The sequence below is a fragment of the Hypomesus transpacificus genome, chromosome 25 (genome assembly GCF_021917145.1).
Source record: "Hypomesus transpacificus isolate Combined female chromosome 25, fHypTra1, whole genome shotgun sequence".
Taxonomy (NCBI): domain Eukaryota; kingdom Metazoa; phylum Chordata; class Actinopteri; order Osmeriformes; family Osmeridae; genus Hypomesus; species Hypomesus transpacificus.
In genome coordinates, this window is record NC_061084.1 from 6,106,755 (window position 1) to 6,123,204 (window position 16,450).

Genomic DNA, 16,450 nt, shown 5'->3' on the forward strand with positions numbered 1-16,450 from the left:
TTGTTATGATTTACATCCCTATAGAGGTTGGTGACAAGACAGATCAACTTCAAAGTCAACTTTATTTGGCACTTAAATACAATTTTTAAAAAGTCCAACTTTACATAATTTAGAAAGAACTCAAATGAGAGCATTCAAAGCCATAAACATATTAAAATCATAATTAAGTGAATTAACGTAAAACATAAGGGTACATTTGTTGAAATCCCCCCCAAAACACTTGGACCAGATACCAGAATATTGGCAATGGTACTTATCTCAACACTGAAACAAGATTTGTTTCTTTGTTGTTGACACACATTATATTGAGGAAATGAGGCAGACGTGGGCTTTGTCCCACACAATCAGATACTTATTTACAGCCTAGCCTTCTTAACCCGGTGTGCTGCCTTCGGGTCATTGTGACCCACCTTTTGCACCACGACGGTGGGTCACAATGACCCGAAGGCAGCACAAAATCCCACTTGTTGTGGGGCAATTAACGTAACCCAAAAATGTCAGTCAGTACAGCACCACCACCATGCTTATTCCTCCTAGCAGCCCTAAGTGACCTCCAGGTTGGTAACTTTGTTGACAACGTGAGAGCGCCTGGGTACACACTCAAGGTCAAACTTGCTTTCGAATATGGTAGGACTAAGCTTCCAGCGGTTATTGCGGTATATGCCCAGGTACGTGTACACATCTGGCTTATAGGAGATAAAACACTTCACCCCTGTGGCCCTAATGACGGTGTCGAGCCTTATCACCTGGTTCTCATCTGTAAAGTTGTTGTTGTAGACACAGATGACGTGTCTTGGGTTCTTTGGGTCCTGAGTGCTTACTTTAACACTGTCGATCTTCCCTTCTAGTGTTGCTCGAGCTATGCACTCCCATGCATGGTCCACCTTGAATCCAGATTCCAAGTGTATTAGCCATTTTCCTTCGAGCACACCGTGGTTCAGTGCCAGCTCTTTCACGGTCTGGAAGTTGACCGGCCTGCCGCTCTCAAGCAAACAATCCCAACTCTCCAGAAGGCTGTCAACGTCTCCAGAGCTGTCATCAAAGTCTGGTCCTCTTACACAGATCCACCCCACAGGGCCTCTACCACCGTCTTCATCCCCATAACGGGACACCCGTGAGGGCTTGTTAGTCTCCAGCCAGCTCTCAAACTCTGCTCTGGGGGTTTTGCGAGCGTCAAATGTAATCCACGGGTCCATGTCAGCAGCCAGAGACTCTGCTGCGTAGATCTCAGCAGTGAAGCGTTCACACTTCTCCATCTCATCCCCGGCAGAAACATCTTTGTCTTCCATAGCGTTGTCAACAATGCAGTGGTTTTCACGGTGGACTACTGATGGTTATGGTTCTTCTAGGTCCAATGTGTTACTGTTGATAAGCAAACATTAGGTGTGGCATATAGGCTTATAAATAAGAAAACATGCTAGAGGCAAGCTTACAGACGCAGATGAATTCGTTCTTTAAATTAATACTTTTTCATAACTATCTGATCTTCGATCAGCTATTATGTGTTTGCTATTGTTACCTAACTAGCAGACTAGCCAAGTATGCATGCTCTACAGAACAAAGCTAATCTAATTGCATGGACCAAAGGTCCAGATTCGACTATTAAAAAATGAAATACTTGCCAACAACGAAGCAAACTTACATATAAAAGTTATCGAGTGTTTGTAGTTGTTTTGAATGAGCTAGTCAGCAGATAATTTCATCTCATGCCGCCATGATTGATTCTATTTCGGTGAAGTAACTTTATTGTACAACCCCAGAATGACACATAACAGAATGCAAAACCATTAAAAGGTTACTTTATTAGAATGTCATGAAACATTTATTTACATTTTATATGACCATTAGGACTCAAAAACAGTCCTAAAAATAACTTAACATTTAGTTTGATTTTGTCAAGTCCAGGGCTCATTTCACCCCGAATTTTACGGCACTTGAGACCCAGCGGAAAACAAGCTTTCGGGATACGGGCTACGTGCTAACCAGCTAGCTAGCTACAGGGCTGTACAGTAGAGGTGGAGATTGTGTCAAAACGGTATATATAGGTATATTTTTTATTATCTCGCCAGATTATTCTATAATGCCCAGTAAAAAGAAGAAATATAACGCTCGATTCCCTCCGGTAAGTCGACTGGTTGCTGATCTGGTAACTGACGTGGAAAGTATATAGACTTGCTAATGCCTTGATGGTTGTCGGTTGTTTGTTGTAGCTACAGGCTAGCTAGCTCTACCGGCTAAGTTGGCATATTAGCGGTTATCTTGTAGTGCTAGCAGCTAACGCAGAGCACCAAGCTGCTCCATGAACTGGGATTTGGCCTTCATCGTTAGCCAGCATGTTAGCGAGCTATGCGAGTTAGCTTGCTACGTGAAGTTGTTCTGCCATCTGGCTACACATGCGTAGCTTTCCGGGTATATTATGTTTAAACACAAGGCGTGAACAAACAACTTGATTAGTAAACATTACGCTAGTTAATGATGCTGGAGTGGAATTTGAACACCCTTTCAAAGTTATTGATTAGACAACTTTTTCATTGTTATTATTAGCATTTACTAGTAAGCCAGTTATGTGCTAATATGGGTGAGATAGACTGACGATACCACGTTTACACGGGTTATGTTTTAATCAGCTAACTTGTTGACTTCCAACAAGGTCATCGTTGTAGTCATGATCAGGTTGAATAATGGCCATACGTTGCCATGCCAAGACACAAGCCAATGGCAGAAAGAGCTTAGCTTGCATTACAAGTCTATGCCTTTGACATCTGCGTCCAATGATAGACATGATACCCATTTGCTTTTACCATCAGCCTGACCAAAACGATGTGTAAGTGATCCAACTCACTGATCTCCTCCTATTCCAGGCAAGGATTAAGAAGATTATGCAGACTGATGAGGAAATAGGCAAAGTGGCTGCAGCAGTTCCTGTCATCATATGTATCCTTTGCAGCGTTTGTGAGGTGTTTTGATTATTGTAGTCAAAGCGCATTCACGTGTCATTGGTGTGCACCTGGAAACGACTAGGTCAAAGTAAGATCATATATCTCCCTTTTTCCTTAATGTAAACATCAGCACGAGCCCTTGAGCTTTTCTTGGAATCACTCCTTACAAAAGCCTGTCAAGTCACCCAGTCGCGGAATGCTAAAACAATGACCACATCACACCTGTAAGACCTGCAACCTGTCTGTTTTTGTTGTGCCAGAAACTAGTCCTATTAATATCCTATTTATCATTGATTACTTTTTTCTCTGTAGGTGAGTTGTATGTACCTTATTTGGAGGTTGGGAACCCTAATCGATTCTTCAGTGACACTTTGTGAAACTGTTAGTCTCCAGGCTTGACCATGGTGTCCTAACCAGGCTTTGCATGTGCACAGAAAACAGTGCATTGAGCTGGAACAGCAGTTTGACTTCTTGAAGGACCTGGTTGCAGCCGTGCCAGACATGCAAGGCGAGGGAGAGGACAACCATGCGGAGGGAGGGGACAAGGTGGCCCGCAGGTATGGATAGCTTCACGCCTGTCTCGGGAAAATGGCCACCGGTTCCTGGGACGAAGCAAGCCTCGATATCATACCTGCTGTTGTCGTTTTTACACACTATAACCTTTTATCCCCATCACCCAGAGGTCGGAAACCAGGGTCAAGTCGCAAAAATGGTGGAGCAGGCTCCAAGGGGAAAGACAAGAAGCTGTCGGGCACAGAGTCTGAACAAGAGGTCGATATCATTCATACCATTGTTACAATGCAATAATCAGAGAGAAAAAAGTTAGTCGCCTAGAGCAGTTGATCTCAACCCTGGTCCTCAGGAACCCTCTTGCCTGCATGTTTTAGATGTTCCCCTCTTCCAACACACCCGATTCAAATGAATGTTCGTTAACTGGCTTCTGCAGAGCTGGATAACAACCATACAGTTGAATCAGGTGTGTTAGAGCACGGAAACATCTAAAAACCTGCAGGATCGGGGGTCCCTGAGGACTAGGGTTGAAGACCGCTGGCCTTGAGTGACAGGGCTACACCGGGCTTAGGTAGTACACAGAGCAACAACAAAGCATAGCCTAACATTTTCATCAGCTTTTTTATTTTTAGTTATTTTATTTATTTTTTAAACCTTGCTTGTTGTAGTTGTTGTGAGGTCTGCTTTGAGTGGAGACTAGGGGTGAGGTGTGAGGAACGCTCACTCTTGTTTCTGTTGCTATGGGAACAGGATGACTCAGAGGACAGCGAGACGGAGGAGGAGGAGGATGGGTCTCAGTCAAGCACAAACCTACAGCCAGCTTCACGCTTCCACAGGTACAACACACGTGTTATGTCAGTAGCATACAAAGGAACATTTTGGGGCGAGTTTTGAATGCTAAGAAGACATGGGATGGGACTTAAAAGGGCCAAAGATGAGAGTGTGTGTTTGAATGTGTGACTGAGTGAGTCTTCTATTCCAAAAGACGTTTCCATGTTGAAAACACCAAGAATAACATGCCACAAGAGTCAAAGTTGCAGGGAAACCTTGCACTCAGTCGAGACATAGTTGTCAGGGGGAACTGGATAGGTTAAAATTGAAAGGATCGCTCTCTCAAAGTTGCTGCTTTCAGTGCTTTGTGTGGGTAGAACAAGTATCATATAACTAACATAGACGTCATTAATCATTTTCACTTTCTGCCTGTGCCAACACAGCCCTGACATGCCACCTCAGTACCTCCATGTCGGCAGCGCACAGGGTGCCCAGCCCATGCCCATGCCCCTGGGCTCCTTCGCCCCTCACCCTTCGCTGATGGGCACAGCGCCCCCACCTCCAGCCCCCATGCCGCACAAAGAGGAGGAGGACGACGACGACGACGAAGATTATGACTCTTAGCTCCCCCCCCCCCCCCCCCCCAACTCTTTTACATTTTATTTCCTCCTACGTTGTTCTTATCGAGGCTGCACTGAGGAGGGGCGGGGGGGGGGCGGGGGGTAGACGCTGAGGTATCGCAGCCCCGTTGCAAGGAGAAAAGCCCACAACAGCTGGCAGACACAGGCATGTAGCCTAGTCAAGACAAAGACCCTGCAGAAGACGAGTCATCAGTTGTGTATTAAGTGTTTTAATTTTCTTTATCTTTTTTTTTTCTTTTATCAATTCTTGTTTTATTGTGGAGAGAAAAAAAAACTATGAACCCGTTTTTTTTTTTTTTTTTTTTTTTTTTTTTTTTTTTTTTTTAAAAGATGTGTCGGTTGTTCTATTCTGACTTAAAAATGTATGTTTTGATAGACCCACCCCCTCTCATTCAGACAGGACACGCTATGAGTCCCTCATGTAGTTTGCACTTTGGTTTTTCTCTCTCGTCTTGCTCCAGTTTCCAGTATCAGACTTTAGTGGTGTTCAAAGAACATATCACTAGCTCCTTGTGAATGTCAGTATTGGCCTCAGGTTGGTAGCAAGACAAGCATTAACCTTACAGCTTTAAATATATACTATACATGCAAAAACATCTACTCTAGATTAGTTCAGGAGAAACCGTTAAAAGTATTTGAAAGTGATCAGCACTTGAATAAGGGAAGGCGATGTCCTACGATTGTCTAAGGAATCATTTCATCACTGGGATATGGGAGAAGATTCTGGATTTTATGGATACTGATTACGTTGGTCTAGATGTAAGGTACTTGAGCAATGGAGGAACTTCATTACCAGGTTTAAATCACGACTAGGCTCAATTTGTGCCATAGACACCAGTCCATAAGGTGTAGGCCTTGCTTACATGGATCACCTGGTAGTCCATTTGTTAGTATAAGGCCCTAGGGCCTTAGAAGCAATAAAGCAAGGAGATGTATTTTACTCTGGGTTGTGTAACTTCAGCATTATTTACCTTAGTTTCCCTTTTAAGACACAGTTTTTATGAAGTTCCAGGCGTCCTAGTGAATACATCGACCTCACCTCAAAAGTCAACCATATCCATAATATCATTATATATAACAACAAACTTGGTAATCTGTTTATTTTTTTTTGTTTCTGTTTATTTTTATGATGACAAAAATGCTCCTAAAATTATGAATGATATTCCTTTGTGTCCCAAGCCCCAATCAGCCACAACTCTTTACATTGAAGACAGAAGGTATCTGGGTTGCGCTTGCTGTGATGTCAAAAGATGAGACGGATTCTGTGATTCTCCCTTTAGATTCTAACTTTGTTTTTAAAGTTACCCCCCCCCCCCCACCCCCTCCTTCACCTATTATTTGCCAAGTTTTGGACCGTTATGCCCCCTTTTTGAATCCAATTTTCCTCCGTGTTTCATGTTTCTTTTTCTCTCTTTTAGATTGTTTTAATGTACGCATTTAAAACAGAAGAAGCATAGGGCCTGCTACTCTGTCGGTCTTGATATTAATTAGTTTCAAGGTAGGCAGTCAGAATTGATGCTGTATGTAAAACTTTTAACATTCTTTTTATTTTGTATGAGTGAAATAAAGTTCAAATTTCAATAAAACACAGGTCAACTTGTTTTGGTTGATTTCCATGACATGTTTCCCACCAAGCATATCTATGACATGAATCACAGTGGAATTTGTTATGATGGTTGTGCCTGCTCATTTGACACCTGGGTGACACCTGAGATTTTCACGGTAGTGAAACACAGCCTTTGTTTTCTGCCACACTGCAGCCCACAGTCCTCACCGGCCTCTGAATGGGGCATGGAAAAGCTTGTTTATCAATGAATCTGGCTTACTGTAGGACTGTGGCGTATTTTCATACCCTATCATTACTTAGAATGCGATACACCAGAGGTGTGTCGAGATTTCAAAAAACGAATCGTACTGTATTTTCAAGCATAGCTAAAGTGTAATGAGAGTTTTGTTGTGAATGTACTTTTTTGCTATTCGCTATTGCTGTAGTATGCTTTCCCCTATTCAAGCCCCTGGCACTTAGCTCTGAGTGGGGTATTATGATTTGACAGTGCACTACCCCACCTCCACACACAGACACACTGACACACCTAACCTCCTCATAGCACCCAGACTCCTTCTGCCTCTGATTTTGGTTTAACAGAGTAAATATAGCAGTCCCATCTCCTCTCAGTCACCGGGCTGCAAAAACAATTGCATCCTTCCTGCACAAGCGATGAGTCAGCAGCACTGGGGAGGGGGCTAGAGGTGGATGGAGGGGTGAGGGGACAGTGTGTGTGGATGTCTGTGGGGGGGCGGGGGGGTGGGGGGGTTGGGTTGACTTGACTTCAGGAGGTGGCAGACCCACAAACGCCCACCGTTGGGGCAGGGGAGCCATCAAAAGACCAACTGAAGGAAGCACACAGTTTCCATACAGCAGCCAAGGCAAAGGTGACCGCCCAATAACTGGCCAACATGAACCAATGAGGATGGGGGCGACTTTGGTTTGCAAATGCATGAACATTTGATTTTAGATACATCCCATTATATTATTTAACATTATATATATACACACATTAATGAGTACTTTGCTCTAATCAATATTTAGGACTAATTTGGGTAACATCATGGCTGAACAATGACTATAGCATTGTGTAGGAAACTAAGAACATATCCCTTATAGCCATTTTACTGTGATAATTAAAACGTTTCTAAACTGTTTTATTGCTGTGATACATATTGATGTGAATCACGTAAAAGCAACAATAAACTAATATCACAGAACTGTGGATTTTTGTAAAAACTATTTTGCTGTTGTATCGTGACCAATTTGCAAAGGACTTTTAACTAACCGATTTGTTCTCTGCATTTTCGTAGATAAAACGAGAGCAGACTGTCCGTCAAGCCGTAGCCTACCCCCTTCCATCTCTCCACCAGAGCGAGAGTTGGGTTGGTACTGTCATTTGATTCTTTTCCTGTTGGAAAAAAAGTTACTAAACCCCACCCTCTTTTCTGACTGTGTGCACAGACGTAGAGTAGTTCGAGATTTGGACAAGGGAACACAGCTAACAAACAGGGACACAACTGATTACAATGGAGATATCATTGCGCTTTTTGGATATCGGATATAACAACGAGCTTTTCCAAGCTCAGCACTAAAATCCGGTTACGGACCATGAATGGCACCATCTAAAGTGCGTTCTCTTCAAAATTAGCCTAAGTAGGTTTGTTTAGCCCTTCCTGTTAGTAAGTCGTCGGATACAACATTATTGTTGGTTAATAGACAGCCTACAGAAGATATGGTGTATTACAGAACGACAGAGCAAATATGGATACAGTTGCGCAAACGGATGTAGGATTTATTGACATAGCGCAAAAACGTTTCGGACAAGACACTGTTATTCGAGTAGGCTAGTGGATTTTGGGCGAGTTGGTCAGCTTTGAAACTTGCCGTAAAGCACGGGTTAGCAGGACTGAATGCTCCTTTCCTGCTATTCTTCTCCACTCCTCAGCGCTTCCTGCTTATGGTGGCCACTGCACTTAATGGCTAAAAATACAAAGAAACTCAAAATGGACAACGAAATGGACATGGGACCTTGCATTGGAGCTGTAATTCCCCAATGTTCTGGGTAGGCTATTGTATAGCACCTGTTGATAATTGCATGACACATCCACACAGGCAACAGTCAGCTTTGTCCTTTGAGAATATCAGTAGGCTATTAAGTCTCAGTCCATCATGTGAAATGTATTTCTGTGAGTTGTAGTCCTAAATACATTTAATAAATGGTCAAACGTGCGTGTAAACTGCACACCATACCAGTTAGAAAAACAACCTGCTTAGACACAACTTAACTTTTGGACACACTGCAGACTAGGTTACATTTGTATCTTTTTATCTATCCATGTCGATACGAAAGAAAGACCATTTTTATTATGCAATCGTTGACTATATGTTTGTAGCCTCATTGTTGGCGCAGCCTTTGGACAAATTTCGCTGGTACCCGATGAACCAACTGGAAAGACAGAACAGGGAGAGAGGCGCAGTCCAGTACTTTATTTTCAAATCTCTAGACTACCGAATCAGACGTTGTCTAAACATCTGTTTGAGGCTCCATGGAGCCGCTGAAGACCATTTTTAGCCGTGGCCCACTGTCAAACTGGAAAAGTTTGGAACAATCACCAAAAGGGAACTTCACCAATCCTGTGTGGACAGCGCTATTCGATTATGAAGCGGCCGGGAAAGATGAGCTCACCTTGCGCAAAGGTGACCTCGTAGAGGTTCTGTCGCTGGACTCTGAAATCTCTGGAGATGAGGGCTGGTGGGCGGGGAAGGTAAATAATAAAGTAGGCATATTTCCCTCGAACTACGTTTCTTTCAAGCCAAGTGGATATGGGAAACTACAAAGCGGTGCGGTGGTCGGGGAGCTGGGCCCAGCAGTGGGAGTGAGAGAGTTTGATCCAGAGGCCATCGATTTTAGGGAACTAAGCCTTGAGGAGGTCATAGGAGTCGGTGGGTTTGGCAAGGTGTATCGCGGTACATGGAGAGGTGGTTTAGTGGCCGTGAAAGCGGCCCGACAAGACCCAGACGAAGACATCAGCGTGACAGCCCAAAACGTGCGTCAGGAGGCGCGATTGTTTGCTATGCTCACTCACCCAAACATCATCGCTCTCAAAGGAGTCTGTCTGCAGGAACCAAACCTATGTCTCATTATGGAATACGCATCCGGTGGGGCACTCAGCCGGGCCCTGGCAGGCCGCCGCATCCCGCCGCACGTCTTGGTGAACTGGGCCGTACAAATAGCGAGGGGCATGCTCTACCTGCACACCGAGGCCATAGTCCCAGTCATCCACAGGGACCTCAAATCGAACAACAGTAAGTCCACCTATCAATAGTTGATTTTAACAAGATTTCTATGTGTATGATGTGTTTATAAACTGCTCCTTGGAGCCTGGCGAAGGCTTTAATAAACCTGTCATAAGGGCTGGTATCAATCTCCAGGTAACTCAGAATTCCCTAAAAATGCCCTCAATATATTTGTGACTTGGATTGAATCATAATTCTTTGCTGGAGGCTGAGGGGAGGGATGCCAGGCCATAGATTGTTCTCTGTCTTTGACCAGAATGGTCTAATGGTTGTCTCCCTTTCCCGCAAAAATATATACACACATATATGTGTAGATAAACATATAATAAGGCTTTAATAGCTTTAGAATTACCCACACAAACTCACCCATCTCATCTTCTCATCTACATTCAGTTATGGCTCCTCCATCAAAGCAATGCACTGAGAATCCTTCATTTGATTTAATGCTACAGTCGAGGAATGATTTCAAAAGAACTTTGGCATTTTTGTTCCCATCTGGACTTCCAACAAGCTTGAGAAATTTGATTATGAATTTGGAAGTGTCTTCCTCTGTTTTGGCTTACGTTGCATCACACCATAATGGTATCATGTGATGGAGGGTGGGAGAGGTTGCACTGGGCACACAGTCAGTGCACTTTAGGTAGTTGTGAAAGCCTGGCGAGGGTTTCTTCTTTATAAAACATAGCCCGGTTTATAAATCTTGCCTGGTGATCAAAGGTCAAGTATTCTAGTGGATGAATATCTTATCATCCCAACATCATCTCACACAACTCACATTTTGGACAACTTTGGATACACAGCAGTCAAAAATAATAATAAAAATGGAATTCACAAGAGGCAAAACCCTTATTGTTATATTACTGTGACAAGGTAAAATCACAGAAAAAGGAAATCTCAAATCGTAAAAGGATTGTTGTTTTGATTCCTTCAACGTGATCAAGATCACCAAGTACGACCACTTTCATCTTGGCTAATCCTGTACTTTATGCTGAACAATCCACTTCCGTGCACGCGCACACACACTCAAACACGCGCACACACTAAAGGGAATTTAGACCCTAATGGAGGTTATGAACTTCTCCAGGTATGTAGGTTTCCAAGTACACACACAGCCATAAGTAGGTCATTCTCCTCACAGCTTGACTTTTAGTTTTCAAGTCTATCCTAATGGTCGGGACCTTGCAGAGATAGACAAAACAGGAATATCTATTGGCTTCAACTCCTCCAAAGTTCACTCAGAAGATGGGGGATGCGCTTCCTTGTAAAGGATTCACAAGTCTTTAACATCTGGTTGCACCACATCTTTCTATAATGGTTCTTTCTCTTAAACACCCCTCCCTCACCCACCCCAAGCTTCTCACACATACACACTCACACAAACATTTAGGGTTCCTTATTATTTGGGTTTTTGCGGTACCGGGACCAAATTGATACTCAGTAGGAGCTAAATCTTTTTTTGCGTTTTGGACGTCCATATGGACGTCCATAGACTGACGGCGATGGCTGCTGATCTTTGCATGGATCGACGGACGGCGATGCTGTTCAGAGTGCCGTCCATAGAGGGAGCATATATTTTGGACGGCGATGGATTGAATGTTTAGCAGGCTGTTGAGCTAACAGAACTGCCGAAGGCTACCATAGCATGTAGCTAGCTACATTACCTTTGAATGACTCTTTTGTCAAGTTAATTTGTATGTATTGCATGTTAGTGCAATATTTACGCCTTTATTCTGTTTTTTTACATAATCAGCAGTATGATCTCATGACAATATAGACTTGAAAAACAATATGTTATGGTTTGGGTTTGCCTATAGGCTACATATATTTTAATTATTTCGAGAATTGTTAATAAAGACTCATTTAAAATGTTAACATTGTGTTATGACCCTATGAAATACAATGCCATTTAGGGCCTTTACATAATCATCAGTATAATCTCATGACAATATAGACTTGAAAAACAATATGCCTATGTTATGGTTTGGGTTTGCCTAGATATAGGCTAGGCCTGCATATATTTTAATTATTTCGAGAATTGTTAATAAAGACTCATTTAAAATGCTAACATTGTGTTATGACCCTATGAAATACATTGCCATTTATGTCTTTTAAACCGTCATTTAAAGTTTTTTATGGGTGGATTTGAAGCCACCAGTCAGTAGCTCCAATCTTGCGCACGAACTTTGCGCACGAACTTGATACTTTTAAAATGAATCCGGTGTCTGAACCGATACAAACAAACAAAACAAAGAGCCACAAAACAACGGTAGATTACATTTATAAAGCTTTTTTATTGAAAAAAAAGTACTGTTGTCTGCCGTCTTCAACTTTCCGTATTGTTGTTCTGACTTGCATTCACGTGAACTTTCTCAGTCGGGAAAATAATCTTTCCGATTATTCTGATACCACATGAATGCAGTATAATTTACCTAGCGATCATGTTCACTGGTGATGCTTCTACGAGCACCAGAGGGCAAATATTTAAATCAATAGCTCAGGCATTTAGCCTAAGTGGCACCAAAATGAGGCACCGAAATCTGCGTTCTGATTCAGTCCGGTACATACCGGTTATAAGGTAGCCAAGGGCTTCGGTACCCAACCCCACACACACCCCTGTGGTGGATTCATTCCTCATAGTTCTCAGAGCCGACCCAGAGTGGCCAGTGGAGCGGAAAAAAAACCTGTCGTACAAAGAAAAAACGTTTTATTTATTTTTTAAATATAGGGCTTGGATACAGAATGGGGCGACCAAACACAATCCCTCTCTCTGTTACTGCGAGATAATATCTCTCCTCCTCCTCCTGCCTCTTGTTTTCTAATTCTTTTCCAAATCTTTGTCCCAGGCCTGCCACTGCACGTATCTGGGAGCTTTGTTGTGCCAGTGAGCAATATCCTGTCCCCCCCCCCCCCCCCCCTCTCTCTCTCTCTCTCTCTCTCTCTCTCTCTCTCTCTCTCTCTCTCTCTCTACACTGTAGGCACATAACATGGAAGACATTGTACCCAGTTTCACCTATGAAGGAGCCTTCACCATAGTTATAACAGAAGCTTTAAACAAGATTTGTGATGCAGATTATGGCTGCAGTAAAGCTTGCTCTTGTGATAACTGTTATTTCTTCATCATGTTACTCTCTGCTGCTCTTCTCACTGTTGCTCTATCATTTTCTCGCTCTGTCAGTCTTTCTTCATATCTCTCTCTCTCTCTCTCTCTCATGCCTTTTTAAGAAGGAGGTTCATCTCATCCATAGTGCTGAGTCTGAAAAGACAGTCTGTGTTGTTCTCACGAAGAACACAGTCTTCTTCAGCTTTAGGCACTAGCAGCTGTTCAGTTAGATTGGAGGCACCCCTCCAGGAGGGCAGGGGAAGGTAGAAAGGGGGCACGAGGTATTTGGGAAGACGGCCATGTTTTACCCGCTGAATGAATGAATGGATGGACAAGGCGATCTATGAAAGGCACTCTTCTCTTCAGTCACAGGCTCAAGCTCGTATAAGACGCGAGGCACAAAGGTATTGAATTAAATGGATTTCACAGACAAGTTCACTTAGTGATATTTAAGTACGACCTCCACAGCCTGTGCAGACACCTTGGTGACACGTGTCAGAGTAACGTGTCTGAAGATTGGGGAGCGAAAGTGCGAGGAGAAAGATGTATACTACATTCACATGAAACATTATTCTCAATTTGAGTGGAGACGAACATCAGAGGGGGTTGTAATATTATAGATATATATAGATATCGGTATTTCTGGTGAACGTCTTCTCCTTCATAGTCTCTAAGGAGAGCTGCCTAACTTTGTTGTAGTTACAAGTCAGTGGAGCGTACTGGCTCAGTGGCCTGTTTGGAAGATGCTGATTAAACAGGATCATTGAAGAAAGTGCACACGGAGAGCAAGGGCTTGGGTACAAGCCAGAGGCCATAACTGGAATTCCACCTAAGGCAAATACAGAGCAGGGTAAAAGAGAGGAGCCTATTTTTCTTTAACATTCCCAGTCTTAGTGCACGCACACACACACACGCACACGCACAGACACCATCAAACTCATTAGCACACACAAGGAAAGTGTGCCAAGATGTGTTTGCACACATTAGTGCTGATATCGATGTCATGCACATCTACACCTATTCCTATTAGTGCATAGGGAGACCTCAAATGAGCTGACAAATAAATGCTGTTTCCTCATCAACAAACACTGCACTTTGATGCCACCACCACCACCTCACATCACACATGCTATCGTTAGAAGCCATATATAGGAGTACAGTTAAAAGTGCCAAGCTAAGCATTGGTGGAGTCAAACTGGCACGTCTTTTTGAAGGGACACCCCGGTTAGATTTTGGATCAACACATTTTTTTTTCGTTCCAAGACCGGACAACCATCTGATACACTCCTTCTACCAGCATGTTTTCATTCAGTGCCCCCAGCACCCCACTAGAAGCCAACTGAAAACATCCCCTGTGCGAAGCTCTACTCAGCTCGCTGCTCACACACACTCTCGTTCTCACACACATCAACATTCCCAAGCTCAGCGACGGGTATTATGTGGTCAGTTTAGACATTGGGCCCACAGGGTTGTCATGTGAGGTATTTAGTTAAGGAAATAAGGGCATTTTAAGCTTGATAAGGTCTCAGTGTTAGATTTTCTATTCTGTAACAAGGTTGTAATAGTTAAGCATTAGAGGAAAACAGTATGATGATAAAGATTTTATGAGCTAGTCATAACTTAAGTTAGTCATTCAAATACAGTCACTTAAATACACTCAAATGTTGTTAGAGATAACCAATGAAGGATGTCATTTTAATATTTCTATCAGTAGTTTGTCCGTATATTTCTGGTGTTAGTAAAGTAAATGGGTCAAGTAATTGTTCAGATGACTAATAAACTGAAATGTGCTAATTTATCAGACATAAAACGTATTACACAAACAAGGCTATAACACTTGGCCTTGTGTGATTAGAAAAAAGCGAATCTAGTAAAAAATAATTGTAGGGCTTGTATAATTGTAATGCCACAGCTTTTTTATTCCAACAATGGATTAATTTAATGACAAATTGTCTTTCACTCTCTGTCCAGCGTAAGGGCAGGAACTCCTCCCTACTTTCCCTGCCCTGTCTTCAAACCTGAGTGAACCCAAGTATGTGCTCCCGGTGTCAGTGGGTGTCTCTGGCAGTGTGTGACAAGTTTTAGGGATGCAGCAGGGCTCCCTGTTGTGCCCTTTCTCGTTGTTTTGGAAATTGCAGACAGATGCTAACCTGAGATCCCGGGTTTAGATTGGAACGAAAGAGCAGATGGGACTGATCACGGCAATGGGATTCCCACACACTCACGGCACTTTGCTAGAGAATGGGCAGTTCGAAGACACACAAAATGAAACGGACAGACTTGACTTGAACGCTTGCCTACGTGGCCTTGTTCGTGGTTGCGCGCGCGCACACACACACACACACACACACACACACACACACACACACACACACACACACACACACACACAAACACACACACACACACACACACAGAGCTTAGAAGGACTGTAGCTGCAGAAATTGCAGTGTGCGTAGCAGATCAGGCTGGGGTGGAACAAAGGAACTCCAGGGGATGTGGAGAGAGGGAAAAACAAGACACTGTAAGGTCAACCCTCACAGGAAGTGAAGGTTTCTAGAATCCACGGATAAATCTGTTCCAGTGAGGTTTGGCCCTGGTCTGCACACTCAAAAGGCGTTTCTCAATGCAAACTCTCAACAAAAGTTTGTATGAATAAAAGGGGGATTGGCTGATTGTTTCACTACAGTTTCAGTAGAGAGTTCATTGGGTTTGTTTGCTTGTGTTTCAGATGTGTGTGCCCTGTTATGTTAAATCGGAAAGTTGCGGACAGTTGATTCCAGGTTGTGACCGGTTTCACAGAATTGTGAATGTCCCTGACCAGTCACATGGTGCTCGTGTGGTCAGTCCTGTATTTTTGACAGTGAATCACCATTGCAGATCTATTTTCTACTCTGAAACATCCTAAACTCGATCGCAGATTGATAAATATGGATGAAATATGGCACCAGCACATGTTCACAGGACTATGTAAAGTTTGATTGTAATACCCGTACATGTTTAGCCACCCAGCATCCGTCATTGTCCTGTAAATCCCTATGGGTTCACCTCTGTGGAACCTCAGAACGGTGTTTCCCAGCATAGCGAGCTAATGGAGGTTAAACTTCAACCGTTGATGGTCAGAGCAAGGCATTTTTGTATGGGAGTCCTGGTTAATAGGTGACTGGTCTCAGTCGTGTCCTGTGTTTTACCTGGTGATAACCACTTAGCTGAAGGGAATCATTAATGTTGTTCCCCAGCAGGTAGAAAGAGAGACCACGCGTTACACCAAGCCTGTCCCATGCAGTGCTTGGACAATGCCGTGCCAGACTGTAGGCACATAACATGGAATACATTGTGCCCAGTTTCACCTCTAAAGGAGCCTTCACCATAGTTATAACAGAAGCTTTAAACAGGATTTGTTATGCACTGTATGGCTGCAAGAAAGCTTACTCTTGTGATAACTGTTATTTCTCCATCATGTTACTCTCTGCTGCTCTTCTCAGTGTTGCTCTATCGTTTTCTCTCTCTCTCTCTCTCTCTCTCTCTCTCTCTCTCTCTCTCTCTCTCTCTCTCTCTCTCTCTCTCTCCCCTCCACCCCCCCCCCCCCCCTCCTACTCTGTCTCTTTCTCTGTCAGAGCCAGAGGTTGCCAGACTGTCTGTC

At 43.3% G+C, this 16,450-nt stretch overlaps 3 protein-coding genes across 3 annotated transcripts in view; 2 read left to right on the plus strand and 1 right to left on the minus strand.

Annotated features, from left to right (window-relative positions):
* Positions 1-55: 55 nt before the first annotated feature.
* Positions 56-1,729, minus strand: c25h11orf68 (chromosome 25 C11orf68 homolog). The gene is made up of 2 exons (XM_047049042.1): positions 1,643-1,729; positions 56-1,362 (listed from the first exon to the last, which is right to left on the minus strand). The coding sequence occupies exon 2, from the start codon at positions 1,287-1,289 to the stop codon at positions 543-545; it is 747 nt and encodes a 248-aa protein (XP_046904998.1). The 5' UTR covers positions 1,290-1,362; positions 1,643-1,729; the 3' UTR covers positions 56-542.
* Positions 1,730-1,967: 238 nt separating this feature from the next.
* On the plus strand, positions 1,968-6,447 carry drap1 (DR1-associated protein 1 (negative cofactor 2 alpha)). Its single transcript, XM_047048977.1, has 7 exons — positions 1,968-2,122; positions 2,862-2,934; positions 3,070-3,163; positions 3,374-3,496; positions 3,620-3,710; positions 4,200-4,285; positions 4,664-6,447. The coding sequence occupies exons 1-7, from the start codon at positions 2,081-2,083 to the stop codon at positions 4,842-4,844; spliced, it is 690 nt and encodes a 229-aa protein (XP_046904933.1). The 5' UTR covers positions 1,968-2,080; the 3' UTR covers positions 4,845-6,447.
* A 1,416-nt stretch (positions 6,448-7,863) lies between these two features.
* LOC124486934 (mitogen-activated protein kinase kinase kinase 11) overlaps positions 7,864-16,450 on the plus strand; it is a 28,770-nt gene continuing 20,183 nt past the window's right edge. Inside the window, exon 1 of the mRNA XM_047048821.1 lies at positions 7,864-9,716. Within this exon, the coding sequence (XP_046904777.1) occupies positions 8,957-9,716 (760 nt within the window). The 5' untranslated portion in view covers positions 7,864-8,956. The remainder of the gene's footprint in view (positions 9,717-16,450) is intronic.

What these genes read in the sequence shown, in the direction of transcription:
- c25h11orf68 (XM_047049042.1), bottom strand. Translation starts at nt 1,289, where the DNA reads ATGGAAGACAAAGATGTTTCTGCCGGGGATGAGATGGAGAAGTGTGAA.
- drap1 (XM_047048977.1), top strand. Translation starts at nt 2,081, where the DNA reads ATGCCCAGTAAAAAGAAGAAATATAACGCTCGATTCCCTCCG. An exon ending in ATAACGCTCGATTCCCTCCG is followed by an intron (nt 2,123 to 2,861) that starts GTAAGTCGACTG and finishes CTCCTATTCCAG; the next exon opens with GCAAGGATTAAGAAGATTAT. An exon ending in CCAGCTTCACGCTTCCACAG is followed by an intron (nt 4,286 to 4,663) that starts GTACAACACACG and finishes GTGCCAACACAG; the next exon opens with CCCTGACATGCCACCTCAGT.